Genomic DNA, 25,658 nt, shown 5'->3' with positions numbered 1-25,658 from the left:
TTGTAGATAAACTCCTTGGTATAGTTTACTATGAGATAAACTCCTTGGTGTAGTTTATATGAGATAAACTCCTTGGTGTAGTTTATATGAGATAAACTCCTTGGTATATAGTTTACTATGAGATAAACTCCTTGGTATAGTTTATATGAGATAAACTCCTTGGTGTAGTTTACTATGAGATAAACTCCTTGGTGTAGTTTACTATGAGATAAACTCCTTGGTATAGTTTATATGAGATAAACTCCTTGGTATAGTTTATATGAGATAAACTCCTTGGTATAGTTTACTTGTAGACAAACTCCTTGGTGTAGTTTACTATGAGATAAACTCCTTGGTGTAGTTTACTATGAGATAAACTCCTTGGTATAGTTTACTTGTAGACAAACTCCTTGGTGTAGTTTACTATGAGATAAACTCCTTGGTATAGTTTACTTGTAGATAAACTCCTTGGTATAGTTTACTATGAGATAAACTCCTTGGTGTAGTTTACTATGAGATAAACTCCTTGGTGTAGTTTACTTGTAGACAAACTCCTTGGTGTAGTTTACTATGAGATAAACTCCTTGGTATAGTTTACTTGTAGATAAACTCCTTGGTATAGTTTATATGAGATAAACTCCTTGGTGTAGTTTACTATGAGATAAACTCCTTGGTGTAGTTTACTTGTAGATAAACTCCTTGGTGTAGTTTACTTGTAGATAAACTCCTTGGTGTAGTTTACTTGTAGATAAACTCCTTGGTGTAGTTTACTTGTAGATGAACTCCTTGTTAAGTAAGCTATTTATTGTAATTTGAAGGAGGAGAAAACATACAAACCAGAACACACGCACATTTGTAGCATGTTAGAGTTATAAATAACTTGTCCATTTGAGAAACAATAGTTTAATTTAATGACATCACCAAAATAAAAATAAAAGTTGTTTCAAGCCAAATTATTTGGGAGGGGCTGAAGAACATTTTCTTGAACAGGCCTACCGACGCCCCCGTCTGTCTGTTGTCAACACCTCTGGATCCAGAGGATCTTAAGGAGAGGTTTCATTACAGCTACTTTAAAACACGGGTCTCATGTTGGTCTCATGATTCACTGTCTTTGTGTTTAATGTATTCATTATATAATAATATAATGTATGTGCAATCTTTCTTTTGCAGTTTTAACTCAGTTATAATTTAAATACTAAAAGCCAAGTTTCATTGTAAGATCTATCTTTCGAGACATTTATTTTGAAATACGTAACATCTTATTTTGAAGCACTAGCAGACGCAGACCTTACCGACCCGGAAGTTGTTTTGAGTCGCGTTGAGCCAACGCTGAAGCTCGTTGAATGTGAGTAAAACGTTTCTTTTCTGGGTCAAAGCCTTATTGAAAAGGTCCGGAATCATTTTGACTTATTCATTAGATTCACACTGATGTTGAGTTCTAATCTGAAGCCTGGAGACATTTTATTTTAACCGTTTGTTAAACCTAGAAGTGGTGAAATGACGCGTTAGCATGCTAACTAGCTAGCCGTGCCCCGTTACGTCCATACATAACAAAGTACGCACGCGTCAATAACTGGCTTTAAGAATAACACTGTTTTCATTTTGAGCTGCAATACTTCACCGACGGACTCATTCTGCGACATCTATTGATTTGGTTCAAGCGCAACATTTAATGTAAAGGTTTCTTCTTGATAAATACTAACGAATGCATTCAGCTTTGACATTATTGTACACTAAATATATTTTTAATGCATTTAGATATATTTCATTTTGGTCTTTTTTTCTGACATCGTTTATCCTGAAAGATGAATTAATATGAAATATGAATTAGTTGCAGCTGCATTCATGTCAGATACGTAAAACCACACATATTAGAATATTTACTACAGGACCTGTACCACAGTGGAGAAATACTGTGATACTACAAGTACTGTGACTGAAGTACTTGTGTTTTCAGGGTGAGGAGCAGCAGCGTCATGGCTCAGGTCTCCATCAACCAGTACCTGCAGCAGGTGAGCCTATAGGGGGCGCCGCAGCATTTACACTGTTCTTCTTTGTTGGTGTCTCTCCTCTGCAGCATTTACACTGCTCTTCTTCGTTGGTGTTTCTCTGCCGCAGCATTTAAACTGTTCTTCTTCGTTGGTGTTTCTCTGCCGCAGCATTTAAACTGTTTTTCTTCGTTGGTGTTTCTCTGCCGCAGCATTTAAACTGCTCTTCTTCGTTGGTGTTTCTCCACTGCAGGTTTACGACGCCATCGACAACCACAAAGGCTCCTTCTGCTCCGAGCTGCTCTCCTTCAAGCATCCACACGTGGTCAACCCCCGGCTCCAGGTGAGGCTCCGCCCCGCAGGTAGACCGCCCCAAGGGCTGCTGGGATACGGCCTCATGTGTGTGTGTGTGTGTGTGTGTGTGTGTGTGTGTGTGTCACACACAGCTGGCCAGTCCAGAAGAAAAATGTCAGCAGGTCCTGGAGCCGCCGTACGATGAGATGGTCGCCGCCCACCTCAGGTAGGACGACCAATCAGGTGGTGTGTGTGTGTGTGTGTGTGGGAGGATGTAACCGTAGCAACAGGACTGTGTTTGTGTCGCAGGTGTATCTTCGCTGTGTCCAATCACGACTTCGTGGAAGCCTACAAGTTCCAGACGCTCGTCGTACAATATCCTTCATGATGGACACACACACACACACACACCCACACACACACACAGTAGCCAGTAGTGGATCTCTCCTTGACCAATCACATCCTTCCTGAGGGCCTTCCAGTCCCACAAAGAGGAGAACTGGTGAGTACGTGCGTTAGCTTAGCTTAGCACAATGACTGCAAGTGAAAGGAAACTGTTAGCTTCAGTGTGTGTGTGTGTGTGTGTGTGTGTGTGTGTGTGTGTGTGTGTCAGGGCTCTGCCGGTGATGTTCACTGTCACGCTGGATCTCCGGATATTCGCCAACAACGTAAGAAAACCCACAGAGCCGAGGTCAGCTGCTGCTGGGATGATCTTTGACGTGTGTGTGTGTGTGTGTGTGTGTGTGTGTGTGTGTGTGTGTGTGTGTGTGTGTGTGTGTGTGGGTGCGCAGGCGGAGCAGCAGCTGCAGAAGAAGGGTAAAGGTCAGCCGGGGGAGATGTTGGAGAAAGCAGCCGAACAGCTGATGAGCTGCTTCAGAGTTTGTGCCAGCGACAGGTACAAATACACACATGCAGTATAAATACACACTTGAGTACAAGACTTTTACTGCTTTCCCCGTCTCAGGAAACAGAGTTTGACTGCAGAACCTTTACTTGTAAGAGTATTTGTACACGGTAGTGTTACTGTAGTAACCGGGGTGCTGTGTATGGGCCCTCAGTCGAGCCGGGATCGATGACTCCAAGAAGTGGGGGATGATGTTTCTGAGCAACCAGCTCTTCAAGATCTACTTCAAGGTCTGAAGCCTCCACACGAGTCACAACGTCCTAATGTCATCAATATATCAGGGCTGTTATTACTGTGTCAATAGATGTAATTGATCACTTGATTCATTCATGTTCCCTGGTGGATCAGATCAATAAGCTGCACCTCTGTAAGCCTCTGATCAGAGCCATCGACAGCTCCAACCTGAAGAACGACTACAGTCCGGCTCAGAAGGTCACGTACAAGTACTACGTGGGCCGCAAGGCCATGTTCGACAGCGACTTCAAGCCAGGTAGCGCTGCACGAAGTACTGTGAAACACCCTCATAGTACTGCACGAAGTACTGTGAAACACCCTCATAGTACTGCACAAAGTACTGTGCAACACCCTCATAGTACTGCACGAAGTACTGTGAAATACCCTCATAGTACTGCACGAAGTACTGTGAAACACCCTCATAGTACTGCACGAAGTACTGTGAAACACCCTCATAGTACTGCACGAAGTACTGTGAAATACCCTCATAGTACTGCACGAAGTACTGTGAAATACCCTCATAGTACTGCACGAAGTACTGTGAAACACCCTCATAGTACTGCACGAAGTACTGTGAAATACCCTCATAGTACTGCACGAAGTACTGTGAAACACCCTCATAGTACTGCACGAAGTACTGTGAAATACCCTCATAGTACTGCACGAAGTACTGTGAAATACCCTCATAGTACTGCACGAAGTACTGTGAAATACCCTCAGTACTGTAATAATACTGTAAAATATCATCATAATACTGTAAAATAACCAAAGTAATAATGTGAACATTACTGATCAAGATTATTGATTATTGATCTCTGCAGCGGAGGAGTTCCTGTCGTTTGCGTTCCATCACTGTCATCGTTCCAGTCAGAAGAACAAGAGGATGATCCTCATCTACCTGCTGCCCGTCAAGATGCTGCTGGTGAGAGACCAGTCAGACCATGTCAGACCAGTCCAGTCCAGTCTAGTCCAGACCTGATTAAACCAGACCTGGTTAGTCCAGACCAGTCCAGTCCAGACCAGTCCAGTCCAGACCAGACCAGTCCAGACCAGACCAGTCCAGACCTGATTAGTCCAGACCAGACCAGACCAGTCCAGACCAGACCAGTCCAGACCTGATTAGTCCAGACCAGACCAGTCCAGACCTGATTAGTCCAGACCTGATTAGTCCAGACCTGATTAAACCAGACTAGACCAGTCCAGACCTGATTAAACCAGACCAGACCAGTCCAGACCAGACCAGTCCAGACCAGACCAGTCCAGACCTGATTAAACCAGACCAGTCCAGACCTGATTAAACCAGACCAGACCAGTCCAGACCAGACCAGTCCAGACCTGATTAAACCAGACCAGACCAGACCAGTCCAGACCTGATTAGTCCAGACCTGATTAGTCCAGACCAGTCCAGACCAGACCTGATTAAACCAGACCAGTCCAGACCTGATTAAACCAGACCAGACCAGTCCAGACCAGACCAGTCCAGACCTGATTAAACCAGACCAGACCAGTCCAGACCAGACCAGTCCAGACCTGATTAAACCAGACCAGACCAGTCCAGACCAGACCAGTCCAGACCTGATTAAACCAGACCAGACCAGTCCAGACCAGACCAGTCCAGACCTGATTAGTCCAGACCTGATTAGTCCAGACCAGTCCAGACCTGATTAGTCCAGACCTGATTAGTCCAGACCAGTCCAGACCAGACCTGATTATACCAGACCAGTCCAGACCTGATTAAACCAGACCAGACCAGTCCAGACCAGACCAGTCCAGACCTGATTAAACCAGACCAGACCAGTCCAGACCAGACCAGTCCAGACCTGATTAAACCAGACCAGACCAGTCCAGACCTGATTAAACCAGACCAGACCAGTCCAGACCAGACCAGTCCAGACCTGATTAAACCAGACCAGACCAGTCCAGACCAGACCAGTCCAGACCTGATTAAACCAGACCAGACCAGTCCAGACCAGACCAGTCCAGACCTGATTAAACCAGACCAGACCAGTCCAGACCTGATTAAACCAGACCAGACCAGTCCAGACCAGACCAGTCCAGACCTGATTAAACCAGACCAGACCAGTCCAGACCAGACCAGTCCAGACCTGATTAAACCAGACCAGACCAGTCCAGACCAGACCAGTCCAGAACTGATTAAACCAGACCAGACCAGTCCAGACCAGACCAGTCCAGACCTGATTAAACCAGACCAGACCAGTCCAGACCAGACCAGTCCAGACCTGATTAAACCAGACCAGACCAGTCCAGACCAGACCAGTCCAGACCTGATTAAACCAGACCAGACCAGTCCAGACCAGACCAGTCCAGAACTGATTAAACCAGACCTGATTAGTCCAGACCTGATTAGTCCAGACCTGATTAGTCCAGACCAGTCCAGACCAGACCTGATTAGTCCAGACCAGTCCAGACCAGACCTGATTAGTCCAGACCAGTCCAGACCAGACCTGATTAGTCCAGACCAGTCCAGACCTGATTAGTCCAGACCTGATTAGTCCAGACCAGTCCAGACCAGACCTGATTAGTCCAGACCAGTCCAGACCTGATTAGTCCAGACCTGATTAGTCCAGACCAGTCCAGACCAGACCTGATTAGTCCAGACCAGTTCTCATGGCAGCTTGTGGTTTCAGGGTCACATGCCGACTCATCAGCTCCTGAGGAAATACGACCTCATGCAGTTTGCTGACGTCACCAAATCTGTGAGGTGAGCAGAGGCGGTACCGTAACAGGAAGTGACATCATCATGCGTCAGGTGACCTCTCAGGTGACGTGTGTTTCAGTGAGGGGAACCTCCTGCTGCTGAACGAAGCGCTGGCCAAACACGAGACCTTCTTCATCCGCTGTGGCATCTTCCTCATCCTCGAGAAGCTGAAGATCATCACCTACAGGAACCTCTTCAAGAAAGTGTGAGTCCAGTACCGCGTGAGACAGTCCAGTCCCACCAGTACCGCGTGAGACAGTCCAGTCCCACCAGTACCGCGTGAGACAGTCCAGTCCCACCAGTACCGCGTGAGACAGTCCAGTCCCACCAGTACCGCGTGAGGCCAGACACAGGGTAGTCCAGTCCTGACCCGGCTTGTCTGCAGGTATCTTCTGCTGAGGACTCACCAGCTTCCTCTAGACGCCTTCCTGGTGGCCTTGAAGAAGATGCAGCTGGACGACGTGGACCTGGACGAGGTGCAGTGTATCCTGGCCAACCTGATCTACATGGTATGCACACAGACACACACACACACACACACACACACACAGACACACGAACACAGACACACGCACACAGACACACGCACACAGACACACGCACACAGACACACGCACACAGACACACGCACACAGACACACGCACACAGACACACAGACACAGACACACAGACACACGCACACAGACACACGCACACAGACACACGCACACAGACGCACGCACACAGACACACAGACACACGCACACAGACACACGCACACAGACACACGCACACAGACACACGCACACAGACACACGCACACAGACACACGCACACAGACGCACGCACACAGACGCACGCGCACAGACGCACGCACACAGACGCACACACGCACACAGACGCACACACGCACACAGACGCACACACGCACACAGACGCACACACGCACACAGACGCACACACGCACACAGACGCACACACGCACACAGACACACGCACACAGACACACGCACGCACAGACACACGCACACAGACACACGCACGCACAGACACACACGCACGCACAGACACACACGCACGCACAGACACACACGCACGCACAGACACATGCACGCAGACACATGCACGCAGACACACGCACACAGACACACACACGCACACAGACACATGCACACAGACACAGACACACGCACACACCTCACACACGCACGCACAGACACACACGCGCACACAGACACATGCGCACACAGACACATGCGCACACAGACACATGCGCACACAGACACATGCGCACACAGACACATGCGCACACAGACACATGCACACAGACACACGCACACACCTCACACACGCGCGCACAGACACACACGCGCGCACAGACACACACGCGCGCACAGACACACACGCGCACACAGACACACACGCGCACACAGACACACGCGCACACAGACACACGCGCACACAGACACACGCGCACACAGACACATGCGCACACAGACACACGCGCACACAGACACACGCGCACACAGACACACGCGCACACAGACAGACACGCACACATGCACACAGACACACGCGCACACATGCACACAGACACACACGCACACAGACACACACGCACACAGACACACGCGCACACACGCACACAGACACACGCGCACACACGCACACAGACACACGCGCACACAGACGCACACGCACGCACACAGACACACAGACACACACGCACACAGACACACGCGCACACACGCACACAGACACACGCGCACACACGCACACAGACACACACGCACACAGACGCACACAGGCACGCACACAGACACACAGACACACACGCGCACGCACACAGACACACGCGCACACACGCACACAGACACACACGCACACAGACACACGCACACAGACGCACACGCACACACGCGCACACACGCACACAGACACACAGACACACACGCACACAGACACACAGACACACACGCACACAGACACACAGACACACGCGCACACAGACACACGCGCACACAGACACACGCGCACACAGACACACAGACACACACGCACACAGACACACAGACACACACGCACACAGACACACAGACACACGCGCACACAGACACACGCGCACACAGACACACGCGCACACAGACACACGCGCACACAGACACACGCGCACACAGACACACGCGCACACACGCACACAGACGCACACGCACACAGACGCACACAGACGCACACGCACACAGACACACGCGCACACACGCACACAGACACACACGCACACAGACGCACACGCACACAGACACACACACACGCACACAGACACACACGCGCACACAGACACACGCGCACACAGACACACAGACACACAGACACACACAGACACACGCACACATGCGCACATGCGCACACAGGCACACATGCGCACACACAGACACACACAGACACACACAGACACAGGCACACATGCACACACAGGCACACATGCGCACACAGACACACGCACACATGCACACAGACACACGCGCACACAGACACACGCGCACACAGACACACATGCACACAGACACACGCGCACACAGACACACGCACACATGCACACAGACACACGCACACAGACACACGCACACAGACACACGCACGCACAGACACACACGCACGCACAGACACACACGCACGCACAGACACATGCACGCAGACACATGCACGCAGACACACGCACACAGACACACACACGCACACAGACACATGCACACAGACACAGACACACGCACACACCTCACACACGCACGCACAGACACACACGCGCACACAGACACACACGCGCACACAGACACACACGCGCACACAGACACATGCGCACACAGACACATGCGCACACAGACACATGCGCACACCTCACACATGCACACACCTCACACACGCACGCACAGACACACACGCGCGCACAGACACACACGCGCGCACAGACACACACGCGCACACAGACACACGCGCACACAGACACACGCGCACACAGACACACGCGCACACAGACACACGCGCACACAGACACACGCGCACACAGACACACGCGCACACAGACAGACGCGCACACAGACACACGCGCACACATGCACACAGACACACACGCACACAGACACACAGACACACGCACGCACACAGACACACAGACACACACGCACACAGACACACGCGCACACACGCACACAGACACACGCGCACACACGCACACAGACACACACGCACACAGACGCACACAGGCACGCACACAGACACACAGACACACACGCGCACGCACACAGACACACGCGCACACACGCACACAGACACACACGCACACAGACACACGCACACAGACGCACACACACGCACACAGACACACAGACACACAGACACGCACACAGACACACGCGCACACAGACACACGCGCACACAGACACACGCGCACACAGACACACGCGCACACACGCACACAGACGCACACGCACACAGACGCACACAGACGCACACGCACACAGACGCACACGCACACAGACGCACACAGACGCACACGCACACAGGCGCACACAGACACACGCGCACACACGCACACAGACACACACGCACACAGACGCACACGCACACAGACGCACACACACGCACACAGACACACACGCGCACACAGACACACACGCGCACACAGACACACGCGCACACAGACACACACAGACACATGCGCACATGCGCACACAGGCACACATGCGCACACAGACACACACAGACACACACAGACACAGACACACACACAGACACAGACACACACACAGACACACACAGACACACACAGACACAGGCACACATGCACACACAGGCACACGCACACATGCACACAGACACACGCGCACACAGACACACGCGCACACAGACACACGCGCACACAGACACACGCGCACACAGACACACGCGCACACAGACACACGCACACACAGACACACGCGCACACAGACACACGCACACATGCGCACACAGACACACGCGCACACAGACACAGACACAGACACAGGCACACATGCGCACACAGGCACACATGCGCACACAGGCACACAGACACACACAGACACACGCACACAGACACACGCGCACACAGACACACAGACACGCACACAGACACACGCGCACACAGACACACAGACACACTGACACACGCGCACACTGACACACAGACACACAGACACACGCGCACACAGACACACACAGACACACGCGCACACATGCGCACACAGACACACGCACACATGCGCACACAGACACACGCGCACACAGACACACACACAGACACAGGCACACATGCGCACACATGCACACAGACACACGCACACAGACACACGCACACAGACACACGCGCACACAGACACACAGACACGCACACAGACACACGCGCACACAGACACACACGCGCACACTGACACACACGCGCACACAGACACACACGCGCACACAGACGCGCGCGCACACAGACGCGCGCGCACACAGACGCACACAGACGCACACACGCACACAGACACACAGACGCACACAGACGCACAGACGCACACAGACACGCGCGCACACAGACGCACACAGACGCGCGCGCACACAGACGCGCGCGCACACAGACACGCGCGCACACAGACACGCGCGCAGACACACAGACACGCACACAGACACGCGCGCAGACACACAGACGCACACAGGCACACGCACACACAGACACACAGACACACAGACACACAGACACACAGACACGCGCACAGACACACAGACACACAGACACACAGACACACAGACACGCGCACAGACACACAGACACACAGACACGCGCACACAGACACACAGACGCACGTGTACACAGACACACAGACGCACGTGTACACAGACACACAGACACACAGACACACGCGCACACAGACGCACGCGCACACAGACACACGTGTACACAGACACACAGACACACGCACACAGACACACAGACACACAGACACGCGCACAGACACACAGACACACAGACACGCGCACAGACACACAGACACACAGACACACAGACACACAGACACACGCACACAGACACACAGACACACAGACACACGCACACAGACACACAGACACACAGACACACGCACACGCACACACAGACACACAGACACACAGACACGCGCACAGACACACAGACACACAGACACGCGCACACAGACACACAGACGCACGTGTACACAGACACACAGACGCACGTGTACACAGACACACAGACACACAGACACACGCGCACACAGACGCACGCGCACACAGACACACGTGTACACAGACACACAGACACACGCACACAGACACACACAGACACGCGCACACAGACACACCCACACAGGCGCACACAGACGCACGCGCACACAGACGCACACGCACACAGACACACACAGACGCACACAGACACATGCACACACACACACGCACACAGACACATGCACACACACATACATGCACACAGACACATGCACACACACACACGCACACAGACACACACGCACACGCACACAGACACATGCACACACACACATGCACACAGACACATGCACACACACACACAGACACATGCACACACACACACACGCACACAGACACATGCACACACACACACGCACACAGACACATGCACATGCACACAGACACATGCACACACACACATGCACACAGACACATGCACACACGCACACAGACACATGCACACACACACACACACGCACACAGACACATGCACACAGACACACGCACACAGACACATGCACACACACACACACAGACACATGCACACACACACACACGCACACAGACACATGCACACAGACACATGCACATAGGCACACACAGACACATGCACACACACACATGCACACACACACACGCACACAGACACATGCACACACACACACACAGACACATGCACACACACACACACGCACACAGACACATGCACACACACACACGCACACAGACACATGCACACACACACACGCACACAGACACATGCACACACACACACGCACACAGACACATGCACACACACACACGCACACAGACACATGCACACACACATGCACACAGACACATGCACACACACACACGCACACAGACACATGCACACACACACACGCACACAGACACATGCACACACACACACGCACACAGACACACACACACACACACACTCACTGACTCACTGTTCTTCTGTGGTTTCCGTCTCAGGGTCACATCAAAGGTTACATCTCCTATCAGCACCAGAAGCTCGTGGTCAGTAAACAGAATCCGTTCCCGCCGCTCTCCTCAGTCTCCTAGACTACGTTACCCACAATCCTCTCTGACTCTGATGCTCTTTGGAAACTATTCACTTTTTTTTATTTTGTACTGTAAAAACGTGTTGAATAAAACTGCTGTTCATGTTTTTTGCACAAATGTTAAATAAAAGATTTGATAGTTTTTTAACGCTTTACAGTTTTATTTCCACAATGTGTTACGTTTTCTACTAGCCGTTGAACAGCTGCTGCCACATGTACAGTTCATACCTGCAAACTTGTCACCTTTTGGCGAAGTTCGCCATTTTTAAATGAAAATATGTCATCCACGTGAATCGTGTAGATCCGAAGAGTTTTTGTTTTGGAAGAGGGGGGGTCAACTGGCCGGCGTTTCTGAGACTGGAGTGAGACATGGAAAAAAGCTGAGGTCATGATCTTCACAATAGAAGATCATCTACCACCTGAATGTCTCAACAGAAATCGAGACTCATCAGACCAGGCAACATTTTTCCAGTCTTCAACTGTCCAATTTTGGTGAGCTCTTGCAAATTGTAGCCTCTTGTTCCTATTGGTAGGGAGATGAGTGGAACCCGGTGGGGTCTTCTGCTGCTGGAGCCCATCAGCCCATTTTCGCCCACAGGACTGCCGCATACTGGATGTGTTTCCCTTTTCACACCATTCGTTGTAAACCCTAGAAATGGTTGTGCGTGAAAATCCCAGTAACTGAGCAGATTGTGAAATACTCAGACCGGCCCGTCTGGCACCAACAACCATGCCACGCTCAAAAATGCTTAAATCACCTTTCTTTCCCATTCTGACATTCAGTTTGGAGTTCAGGAGATTGTCTTGACCAGGACCACACCCCTAAATGCTTTGAAGCAACTGCCATGTGATTGGTTGATTAGATAATTGCATTAATGAGAAATTGAACAGGTGTTCCTAATAATCCTTTAGGTGAGTGTATATGTGTGTGTGTGTGTGTGTGTGTGTGTGTGTGTGTGTGTGTGTGTGTGTGTGTGTGTGTGTGTGTGTGTGTGTGTGTGTGTGTGTGTGTGTGTATATATATATGCTGTTATAATCACTGTCACACAGAGAGGTGATCATGATCATAGTTTGTCAGCTTCTCGACGAGTGACGCTGTTCAAAGAGACAAAGCATCAGTTGAATAAGTCAGAAAGAAACAGGAAGCTGAGATTTAAACAGGAACAACTTCCTGTTTCACAATAAAAGCATCCAAGAACAAGCTGGAGTTTACTTTATCAAAGCTCTTCTTCAGACGTCACAATAAAACAGAAGGTTAGTCTGTTAGAACATCAGCTGATCACAGTTTAAACCTCAAATCAATATTTACTGATCAATAATCAAACTCACTCCACAGGGTTCTCATGTCATGTGACACAAACTGATTTTATCTGTTAGAATATTTATTATGAACAAAGAGAAGAACATCGTCAGCGTAACAGCTGAGTCATCATTTTATAACAATTAGCATTAGAAGAGGAAGCGTTTTAAAGATGGCGGGCCGTCAGCGGCTCTCAGGGTACTGGTGGACCTGTGTGGTCACGTGACCCTCGGCCACCTCCAGCATCGGCCTGATCCAGCTCAGGTAGCGGGACAGTTTGGTGAACACCAGGCCGCCGCAGCCGGACGGCGAAGACATCAGCAGCCCCGTCAGGAACGCCGTCCCTCGCTCCACCGTGGCGACCGCCGTCCCCGGTGGCAGGTCATCGCATGGCCGGGCGCTGACCTCTGACCTTGAACGGAGGCTAGATCCTAAGGGCTCCTGGTTCTGAATCTGTGACTTGTTATAGTTTTCTGCTCTGGTGGGTGTCCCGTTGTGGGTTGGGCTCTGGTTCTGGTTCTGGTCCACGGTGAGTCCATTCAGCCCCTCCTTGGCTTGGCTCAGGTTCCCTAAAGCTCCATTCTGGTTCCCTAATGGCTCATTCTGGTTCCTTGAAGGTCCATTCTGGTTCCCTAAAGCTCCATTCTGGTTCCCTAATGGCTCATTCTGGTTCCTTGAAGGTCCATTCTGGTTCCCTAAAGCTCCATTCTGGTTCCCTAATGGCTCATTCTGGTTCCTTGAAGGTCCATTCTGGTTCCCTAATGGCTCATTTTGGTTCCTTAAAGGTCCATTCTGGTTCCCTAAAGGCTCATTCTGGCTCCCTGAAGGTCCATTCTGGTTCCCTAAAGGTCCATTCTGGTTCCCTGAAGGTCCATTCTGGTTCCCTAATGGCTCATTCTGGTTCCCTAAAGGTCCATTCTGGTTCCCTAAAGGTCCATTCTGGCTCCCTGAAGGTCCATTCTGGTTCCCTATTGGCTCATTCTGGTTCCCTAAAGGTCCATTCTGGTTCCCTAAAGGTCCAATCTGGCTCCCTAAAGGTCCATTCTGGCTCCTCATGCAGAACATCTTGTTCCTGAGTCGATGCGAGACGTTCACCTGAACGCGGCACTCGTCCAGCGTCATGTAGACCAGTTCCTGTGTCTTCCCGCTGCTCGGCCTCGTGGCAACGCCCGTCCTCCCAGAATGCATCAGGATGTTTTCGCTGAAGTCCCTGTCAGGCAGACAGAGGTGGATGGCGGCCGGGCCAAAGGGAAGTGGGCGGGCCAGCTCGAGGAAGGCGAGGTCGTCGTCTGGTTGATCTGTACGGAAACCGGCGTGGACGTAAAGCTCCCGGACGGGGACGAGCGTCTTGTCGCCTATAAGACGAGAAAATATATCATCCAATGGACTTTTATTTTGAAGAAAAGCTTGTTTTCATGGTTTTTGATGTAGTGACGTTCTTTAAGATTTAAATCACATCCCATAATTTGACCTAAAACAGCCTTAATATTTCATGATTAAGTGTTTAGATACCGCTCATCTATTTAACTCCAATCCTCCAGAGTTATGATCTGTAAAAACGGAACACCGGCCCTTTAAATCTCACCTGTCATATGGAAAGCAGTGAGACAGCGTCCAGGTAATAAACTTCTTACCGGCGACCACGACGAAGTCGGAGGGTTGAAGGTCGGCCGGCGAGCCCGCCAGGAGGCAGCGGGCGGCGGTCAGGACGGAGCGGCGCCCCAGCACCACGCCGCCACACAGCTCCGCCCCTCCGCGGCTCAGCAGGGACACCTGGGGCAGCAAAACAAGCACCCCGGCTGAAAACAACGAAAAGGAGCTGACACCGCGCTGTGATTGGCCGAGGCCCTCTTACCTGCCAGGGACCGCCGGCCGACATGGCGTTGAGCTCGTCAGGAAGCCGTCCGCAGGGAAACTCCGCTGAGGACACAAAGACGTGGTTAGTCCGCCGGTTGGAGCCGGTTGGTCAAACCTGGCGCTTCCCTGGTGGCAGACCTTCGGGGAGGCAGCTCCGCCCGTCGGTGTGTAGTTTGAATCCCGGCACGCAGGAGCAGCGGAAGGAGTGGGAGTCCTGCGAGCACAGCTGGTGGCACGCCTCCGGGCCCTCGGTCAGGCACACGGTGAGATCTGGAACGTTCCACATGTTTCACTCGCTGAAGTCACCCGGTGAGGGGTTCATGGTGGCCCCGCCCTTTTAGAGGAGGCGGGGCTTACGTCGCTGAGGGCCAAACCTGCTGCGGTGATTTGCGGCGCGGAGGCCGGCGGCCCTCCTCCGTCTCCCAGTGCTCCCAGTTCACAGGCCGGGCCGTGGTGGGGGGCGCTGCACGAGCAGTTGAACCCGCCCACCCCGTCGGTGCAGGTCCCGCCGTGCAGGCAGGGGGGCGGGAAACACTGGTCCCCGTCTGATCAACCGATCAGATCAACCGATCAGATCAATAACGCTCACACGTGGAGACACAAACATCATTCAGGTTTATTTATAACTCACCGGCGTAAACGGACCAGAAGGCGACCTGAAGAGAAACCAGCACGTTAACAGCAGTTTAGTTCCATGTGATTATTGATTATTGATGGAGGGCGTCTGACCGTCTTGTCCGCGTCCTCAAAGTACTCGCGCGCCTCCTCGTAGTCGCACAACTCCTCGTGACACTCCCGCTCCAGGTTCCCCTGCAGAACCTCCTCCAGCAGGAACATGTTGGCCCGCCTGGACCGCAAGAACACCTGGTGCTGAGGCGCCCGCAGGACTGAGACAGGTGTTGTTGTTATTATAATAAACACTGAGACCGGTGTTGTTATTATAGTAATAAACACTGAGACAGGTGTTGTTATTATAATAATAAACACTGAGACAGGTGTTGTTGTTATTGTTATTATTATTATTGTTATTATAAACACTGAGACAGGTATTGTTATTTTGATTATTATTACTATTATAAACACTGAGAAAGGTATTATTATTATGATTATTATTATTATAATAAACACTGAGACAGGTGTTACCATTATTATAATAAACACTGAGACAGGCGTTATTATTATAATAACCACTGAGACAGGTGTTATTATTATTATTATTATAAACACTGAGACAGGTGTTGTGGGTGTTGTTATTTATTATAATAAACACTGCAGACAGGTGTTATTATTTATTAATTATAATAAACACAGACAGGTATTAATTATTATTTATTTATTATAATAAACACTGAGACAGGTATTAATTATTATTTATTCATCATAATAAACAGACAGGTATTAATTATTATTTATTCATCATAATAAACACTGCAGACAGGTATTATTATTTATTAATTACAATAAACACTGAGACAGGTATTAATTATTATTTATTTGTTATAATAAACACTGCAGACAGGTATTATTATTTATTTGTTATAATAAACACTGCAGACAGGTATTATTATTTATTTATCATAATAAACATGCAGACAGGTATTCATTATTCATTATTATAAATAGGGCTGAGCACGTTAAAAACACGTAAACACGGCAAACTATTAACGGCGTTATTATTTGATCATGCGTAAACTCGTTTTTTGTTTTTTTGCATTGGAGGGGCTTAATGCTGCCGCTCACAGGTGCTGCACTTTAAATCTCTCCCAGACGGCGTAGTTCAGACCTGGGCATCTTACGGCTCTCTCAGTCCGGCCCGCATGAGGTCAATCAAAAAAGAGAAATAAATAAGATGCACGCCATGAATGCAATACAACAGCACTGCTTTTACTTTGAATGTGATTTATGTATGCGCGCGCACTTCCGCAGCCTCACAGACCGGCTTGTTGCCAACAGACTAAAGCACGTTTTGTTCTGTAGTTTCTGTCCTCAGCGAGCAGCGGGTGCTGCCGCGAGCCGCTCCGCCTCACAGAGCGCTGCAGATGAACATTAATCCAGATGAACATTAATCCAGATGAACATTAATCGTGCAAAGCCGCTGAGATACCTGTCAGCTGTCCTTCACATCTCCACCTCATTCAACCAGACTTCATGCTCTTGTTCAAGACAACACAGACTGGACATTTCTCACTGAGTAAGAACAACTGAACTGAACAAGATCAAAAGCACTGATTGCTTTTGTATGAAGTTAATCAATTGCTGATCTTTAACATACATCTTTAAGGTAAGCAACAAACTGAACATGACAAAAGAAGGAGGGGCTTGTCCCTCACAGGGACCCTTACTACTGAACATGACAAAATAAGGAGGGGCTTGTCCCTCACAGGGACCCTTACTACTGAACATGACAAAAGAAGGAGGGGCTTGTCCCTCACAGGGACCCTTACTACTGAACATGACAAAAGAAGGAGGGGCTTGTCCCTCACAGGGACCCTTACTACTGAACATGACAAAAGAAGGAGTGGCTTGTCCCTCACAGGGACCCTTACTACTGAACATGACAACAGAAGGAGTGGCTTGTCCCTCACAGGGACCCTTATGCCGTGTTCACACCAAAACAGTTGCGAAATATTCGCGCGTCCAGATTACATGTTAAGTCAATGCACAGCCGTGTTAGGTTGCGAAAAAGCGGATTTTTCGCCGGGCGTTGCGATAGAGGCGAAACGACGTTGCGAATATTCGCAACTCCGCTTTTCCGCTTTTTCGCCGGCGTTCAAATATTTCAACTCCAGCGAATAATTCGCATGACGCGGAGTTGCGAAAGCCGCTACTGAATCAAACTGCTGGTCCGCTGAAGGAGCGCTGGAAGCGGCTTCATTCAGACACTCGTCCTGGAGGAGTCGAGCTGTGTGTGACTACGGGTAATGTTATGAACCCAGACACGGGGCGGTTGATGTTCCGACGTGTGTGGGACTTCCTCAACAAGTATAAAGCAGAACTAGAGGTTATTTCAATGCTGAATGGCGGAAATAGTAAATGCTTTCACAAACACGGAGATAGAAGCTCCGCCCGGCATCACCGCTGTGGTATATTAGATCGAGCACTCTGTGCTCAATTGGTTTGGTCTGTCACTATCATGGGTTCGGCAATGGTTGGTGTATGTGGTTGTTGGATTCGCCCGCAGTAAAGGATGGGACTTGTACCGCATCCTCGTTTCTGTGCATTTGTATCTAACAGTGATTTAGATAACCCACGAGTAGTAGACTATAACAGTGTACTAACTACACAAGTAGCATAAAGCTACAACATGGTGTCGGAAGACGGAGTTACGGAATAATTCGAGGACGGTATTTTACAAGCTAGCTTAAAAAAAAAAAAAAAGTGCTAGCACGTGCGAACATGGAGCAGTTCAAGCCGCCACCACCGCTGATACTTACCGGGAATATAGCTGAAAACTGGAGAAGATGGGAACAACGTTTCCAGCTGTATATGACCGCTTCAGGTGCGTTGGATAAGGATGAGACGGTTAAAATAGCCATTCTGCTCCACACGGTCAGCGAGGAGGCGCTGGAAGTGTACAACACACTCACCATCATCCCAGAGGGAGATGACCAAACGATGGAGGAAGTTCTCCAAGCCTTCACGGACTACTGCAGCCCTCGAAAGAACGTGGTTTTCGAACGCCATCAATTCTGGTCACACGCGATGTCAGCAGGAATATCGGTGGACAGATTCATCACAGAGCTACGCCAGAAGAGCAAAGACTGTGAGTTTGGCAGAAATGAAGACGACATGATTAGGGATAAATTAGTGTTTAGCATAAACGATATTCGTCTGAAGGAGAGACTGTTGCGTGATAATGCGCTTGCTTTGCGCAGAGCCATGGACACATGCAGATCAGCAGAGCTCGCTAAGTCACAAATACAAGCGATGCAGACGTCACAGGTTGTCCAAGACACCTCAGTAGATGCTTTAAGGAAAGCAACAGGGTAAACGCGCACGGGCAGCTGGAACAAGAGGAAAACAAATAGCAAGTGGCATGAAACAACAACTGTCTGCCATAAATGTGGAAACAAGCATGAGCCCCGTCAATGCCCAGCTTATGGTGCAGTGTGCCACAAATGTGGTAAGAACAACCATTTTTCTAAGGTATGTAAAGCTGGCACTGAGAGAAGCAGCAACTACAAGAAAAAGACAATAAATAATTTGGAGAGTGAAGTTGACTCCTTATACATAGACATGATTGGAAAATACAAAAAGAAAGCAGCCCACCAAGCTAAGGGCACTGTATGGCATGAAACAGCCACAGTCAGAGGCATAGCAATTCATTTCAAGTTGGACACAGGCGCCGATGCAAACGTGCTTCCCATGCACTTGTACCGGCAGTTACCAGGTCCCATTCAGCTACGGCCCACAGAGACTGTCCTAATTGCATTTGGTGGAGCCCGCTTACCCACAGATGGTGTTGCATCTCTAAAATGCAGGACGGCCAAACATAAAGCTATGCTGGACTTTCATGTGTCAAGCCGAGCCGACAAGCCGATTCTGGGCGGAGATGCATGTGAGGAGCTGCAGCTGGTGAGAAGAGTTGAGGCACTCATAGCGAGATCCCCGCAACCAGGAAAAGCTCCAGCTACCAAAGAAGAGATGCTACGGAGGTATGCCAAGGTCTTCACAGGATTGGGCGAGTTCCCCAGTGTTCATCACATACATATCGATCCCAGCGTCACGCCTGTGATTCATGCTTGCCGAAATGTGCCCCTCTCCATCATGGACACATTGAGAGAGACACTCAAAGACGTACAGAACAGAAAAGTGATAACCCCTGTCAATGAACCGACAGAATGGGTGAACAGTCTTGTTGCCACAAAGAAAAAGAACGGCGCGCTCAGGGTATGTTTGGATCCTTGCAACCTGAACGAGGCAGTCAAGCGTCAGCACTATTCCATTCCTACACTGGAAAATGTACGCAGCAGATTAGCAGGAAAGTCCATCTTCTCCATCCTAGATGAGAAGGATGGATACTGGCAGATCAAGCTAGATGAGCCATCGTCTAAGCTATGCACCTTCAATACGCCGTGGGGCCGGTTCCGCTTCCTCAGACTCCCATTCGGGATCAGGTCTGCCAGCGAAGTGTTCCAACAGAAGAATTCTGAGACCTTCGGCGACATCCCAGGTGTGTATGTCAAAGCAGACGACATGATCATTGCAGCGTCATCAGAGCAGGAACATGATGATATTCTGCAGAAAGTGTTGGAGAGAGCAAAGACATCATCACGGCAGCAGGACAGAGGGCTGACGACACAAAGATCAAAGCAATTGTCGATGTGCCAACCCCTGAAGACAAACAAAGTCTCCAACGTCTGCTGGGAATGACAAAATTCTTGGCACAGTACATACCAAATGAAGCCTCACTCACAGCACCCCTCAGACAGCTGCTTAAGAAGGATGTAGCGTGGCAGTGGTGCCCACACCACAGCTCAGCACTACAGACACTGAAGTCCACCCTCACACAAGCCCCAGTACTGAGGTACTACGATCACAAGCAGCCGCTGACTCTACAAGCCTGGGAGCCTGTCTGCTGCAGGACGGCCGCCCGGTCTGCTATGCCTCACGGGCGCTCACAGACACAGAAAAGAGGTACGCGCAGATAGAAAAAGAGTTGCTGGCCATAGTGTTTGCTGCTAAGAGATTCCACCAGTATGTCTATGGCAGACCAGTAACTGTGCAGTCAGATCATAAGCCTCTGGAGGTCATCGTGCGCAAGCCGCTGAGCAAAGCACCTGCGCGGCTGCAAGGAATGCTTCTACAACTGCAGAGGTATGATCTGCACGTAACATACATACCAGGCAAACACATGCATATTGCCGACACACTCTCACGCGCTACGGCAAGCAGAGAAGGTGAAAACATTAATGAGAACCCCTGTGATGAGAGAGTTGTGTATGCCTTGGAGGCCACTGATTCATTGAGTGAGGAAACACTCAGCCAACTGAAAAAGGCAACGGCAGCAGATCGCGTGTTACAAGCTGTGTGTGAGAAACACAAGCGTGGCTGGCCCATGAAAAAGAAAAGTCTGGACAGGAAACTACACGGCTACTGGTCAGTCAAGGACAATATAAGCATTGAGAATGACATTGTCATGGTCGGAGACAAAATCATCATACCCCAGAGCTTCAGGAATACAATTTTGGAGAAGCTGCATCTGGCTCACCAAGGAGTGCAGCGCACCAAAGCCAAAGCAAGAAAATCCCTCTAAAGGCCCGCTATGGCATGAGACATCGAGACAATGGTGGAGAAGTGCAGGCAGTGCCAGCAGCTACAGCCAAAACACCAGGCTGAGCCACTCATACCACATCAGATTCCAGAACTGCCACGGATGAAAGTCGGAGCCGACATCTTCGAGCTACATGGTTAATCATATCTGTTGTTAGTTGATTACCTGACCAAATATCCTGAAGTGCTTAACCTGTCTGATAAAACAGCCTACACAGTGATCCAGAAGATGAAGTCTGTTTTTGCCAGGCACGGGATTCCTAGGGAGATAGTGAGTGATCATGTCCCATTTGCCAGCTATGAGATGAAGTCATTTGCAGCGTCATGGGAATTCAAACTCACACACTCCAGCCCAGGTTTTCCCTCTTCAAATGGAATGGCTGAGAGAGCCATAAAAACTGTATAACATGTGCTGAAGAAGGCAACACAGACCGGCACCGACCCACATCTAGTGTTGCTGTCACTGAGGAACACACCGGTGACAGGACTGAATGAGTCACCTGCACAGATGTTGATGGGAAGAGTTCTACGGAGCACACTTCCGTGTTCCAGTGCCGTGCTGACACAGTCAGCCCCACAGCATCTTCACAGCAAAATACAGAACCTACAGTTCCGCCAAAAGCAACACTACGATCAGCGTGCAAAGCCCCTGCCAGTGTTGACCTCGGGAGACACCGTACACATGCACACGCGACGCGGCTGGGAGCCTGCTGTTGTCATCCCACAGCGAGATGAACCACGCTCCTACGCTGTGCAGACGCCGGCAGGTAGGATGCAAAGGAGGAACCGGCGACATCTGAGGAAGATACACCCGAGTCTGTTCATAGACACTGACCGTGATGAGCGGTTAGACTCAGAGGTACAACCCTCTCAGGCGCCTGTATCAGTGGACTCACCACCACACAACCCTCCTTCTGTGACTACGGGAAGTACACCCACATGCTACACAAGGAGCGGTTAGACGCCCTGCCAGATTCAATGACTGATTTCGGGGATGTTTATATCCTCATTTAAATGTTTGTTTGTAAAAAAAAAGAGAAAAGAGAATGAGGACTGTTTAGCCTGAAATGTTTCAAGAGTGTTGAATGTTCTAAATGCTTAAATGTTTCTCCAGAATGCTTAGCAGGAAAGTGATTTGTAATGTTTAATGAAAGCCATTAGTTTATAGAGAATATGCTTTATTAAACATTGAAGTATGCAAGTAGAAAAGACAAGTTTAATGTTGATGCCATAGTGTTAATGGTAAGCAAAGTTAACTGTTGAGGTAAATGGTAGGTATGCCACTTCTCAGTCGAAAAAGAGGGATGTGGTATATTGGATCGAGCACTCGGTGCTCGATTGGTTTGGTCTGTCACTATCATGGGTTCGGCAATGGTTGGTGTATGTTGTTGTTGGATTCGCCCGCAGTAAAGGATGGGACTTGTACCGCATCCTCGTCTCTGTGCATTTGTATCTAACAGTGATTTAGATAACCCACGAGTAGTAGACTATAACAGTGTACTAACTACACAAGTAGCATAAAGCTACAACAACCGCCGTCCTGCCGTTACTGAATGAAACTGCTGGTCCGCTGAAGAAGCGCTGGAAGCGGCTTCATTCAGACACTCGTCCTGGAGGAGTCGGAGCTGAGTGTGACTACGGATATTATGAACCCAGACACGGGGCGGGTGGTGTTCCGACGTGTGTGGGACTTCCTCAACAAGTATAAAGCAGAACTAGAGGTTGTTTCAATGCTGAATGGCGGAAATAGTAAATGCTTTCAAGACACATAGATAAGCCCCGCCCCCTTTCCCCCGCGATGGTTGCGATGAGTTGCGATGGTTGCGAAAAAACGGATTAACCACATAGAGCGAATTTTTCACCTGCGGCGTAATTTAGGCGAAGTGGCGTTGCGAAAATTCGCAACTGTTTTGGTGTGAACACGGCATGACTACTGAACATGACAAAAGAAGGAGGGGCTTGTCCCTCACAGGGACCCTTACTACTGAACATAGACAAAAGAAGGAGTGGCTTGTCCCTCACAGGGACCCTTACTACTGAACATGACAAAAGAAGGAGGGGCTTGTCCCTCACAGGGACCCTTACTACTGAACATGACAAAAGAAGGAGGGGCTTGTCCCTCACAGGGACCCTTACTACTGAACATGACAAAAGAAGGAGGGGCTTGTCCCTCACAGGGACCCTTACTGCTGAACAGACTGTTTATGTTGTTCCCTGATAAAAGACAAATGTTTCTTCTGGACCCTGTTCATAAAAAAAATTAAATAGATTTATATTCTGTTGTTAACTTGCTGTTGCTCCAGAGTGTTATATTGTTCTAATAACATTACTTTAAAATAAAAGCGCGCAATACACTAGTTTTTACTTCATTATTGACTTTGGCGCATAATGCAATTAATCTCAGAAAAATCATGCGATTAATCAGTTACATTTTTTCAACTTTGCCCAGCCCTAATATAATATAAATCAACTGCTTCATATTTTTTACCAAACTGTTTCCTTGTCGTATTTTTACATACTGCTGTATAATAATGATTTTAAACTACAAAATAATTACTGTGATAACATAATACATGTTTGTATTGTTATCAGTTTGATGTTTTCCTGCCTGATCGATCAGTTTATGAAAAGATAATTGATCGAGCCGCTGGAATCTGTTCAACATTTAAACAACTAAAAGAAACTCAGTCTTACCTTGTCCTCGGGTGAGAACCTGAAGGAAGCAGACAAGGAGACAGAGAGACGGAAGAGACGCCGACATGATGCTGACCGCCATGACACTGCCACACACACACTCTCACGTACACACCACTCTCACACACACACACTCTCACTCTCACTCACACACACTCTCACACACACACACACACACACACACCTGCGCAGGTCGCTGTGCGTCCCCCCTGAACACGGTGTCCTCAGTGGACTCTGGCCTGTTGTCCTCACAGCAAACAGAACAACGCGTTGTGTGTTTCAGGTAAACAAGAGATGAATCATTTCAGATGACGATCCAGAGCAGAGATGTTCAGAGAAGTAGAGGATGCTAACATGAAGCTAAATGCTAACACATTAATTGTAATAAAGAATAATCTTTTTTTCTTTAAAATGTCAGAAATAACTCAATTATTTATGTTCCAGGGTCAAAGGTGACGTCCTTAAACGTCTTGTTTACTTTCACGACGGACAAATTCATTCATTTGCAAGATTTTCTAATTAATTATAATAATAATTTGTAATACTAATAACATAATAGTAATATAAAATAATAATAATATTGTAATCTATAAAATATCGACGAACAGTTAAAAGATTAAAGCAGGAATTTCTTAATCCACTGAAACCATTGATTTAATAGCAAAGTAGTTAATAATAGATAATAACAATAAGTTATTGTTTCAGCTGTACTTTACATGGATGAACTTTGAAGTTCAGCCTTCAAAATATATAATACAAAAATAAATGTATTTGTGAATATTTTTGCATTAATACAACTATTTGAATGTATTTACATACAAAAAAATTAATTCATCAGGCTATTGAAGTATTTATTTATTAATCTCAGCTTTAAAAGCAGTGACTGATAGAAAATACACGAAAACAGACATTGCTTTGTTTACACAAGGTTAAAATGTATTATGTTTTTCAGTTCCACCTTATTAGCTTATGATATGACAGATGATTAGTTTCCCGATAAAACAATCAATGAAAGCAGCTTTAACTAGAGAGAAAGTACAGAGGACCCAGAATCGAACCCTGAGGAACTCCACGCTCCTTTTTTGACCCGGT

The 25,658-nt window shown here is 48.8% G+C and overlaps 2 protein-coding genes across 2 annotated transcripts; one reads left to right on the top strand and one right to left on the bottom strand.

The window, feature by feature from the left end:
* The first annotated feature begins 1,281 nt into the window (after positions 1-1,281).
* pcid2 (PCI domain containing 2) lies at positions 1,282-12,584 on the top strand. Its single transcript, XM_079236501.1, has 15 exons — positions 1,282-1,324; positions 1,937-1,991; positions 2,221-2,310; positions 2,414-2,487; positions 2,571-2,638; positions 2,724-2,763; positions 2,875-2,929; positions 3,053-3,156; positions 3,320-3,395; positions 3,514-3,655; positions 4,221-4,321; positions 6,048-6,121; positions 6,198-6,323; positions 6,504-6,627; positions 12,354-12,584. Coding segments are annotated over exons 1-15 (1,221 nt in total). The 5' UTR covers positions 1,282-1,322; the 3' UTR covers positions 12,444-12,584.
* Positions 12,585-13,925: 1,341 nt separating this feature from the next.
* On the bottom strand, positions 13,926-24,648 carry LOC306752932 (coagulation factor IX-like; the record flags this gene model as incomplete). The annotated part of the gene is made up of 8 exons (XM_079236766.1): positions 13,926-15,097; positions 15,377-15,515; positions 15,598-15,662; positions 15,738-15,869; positions 15,974-16,144; positions 16,231-16,255; positions 16,329-16,486; positions 24,567-24,648. The coding sequence occupies 8 exons, from the start codon at positions 24,646-24,648 to the stop codon at positions 13,926-13,928; spliced, it is 1,944 nt and encodes a 647-aa protein (XP_079092892.1).
* Positions 24,649-25,658: the final 1,010 nt, after the last annotated feature.

Source organism: Taurulus bubalis (assembly GCF_910589615.1).
Source record: "Taurulus bubalis genome assembly, chromosome: 21".
NCBI lineage: Eukaryota > Metazoa > Chordata > Actinopteri > Perciformes > Cottidae > Taurulus > Taurulus bubalis.
Note: the sequence above shows the minus strand (reverse complement) of the source record. Positions and strands in the feature narration are given on the sequence as shown.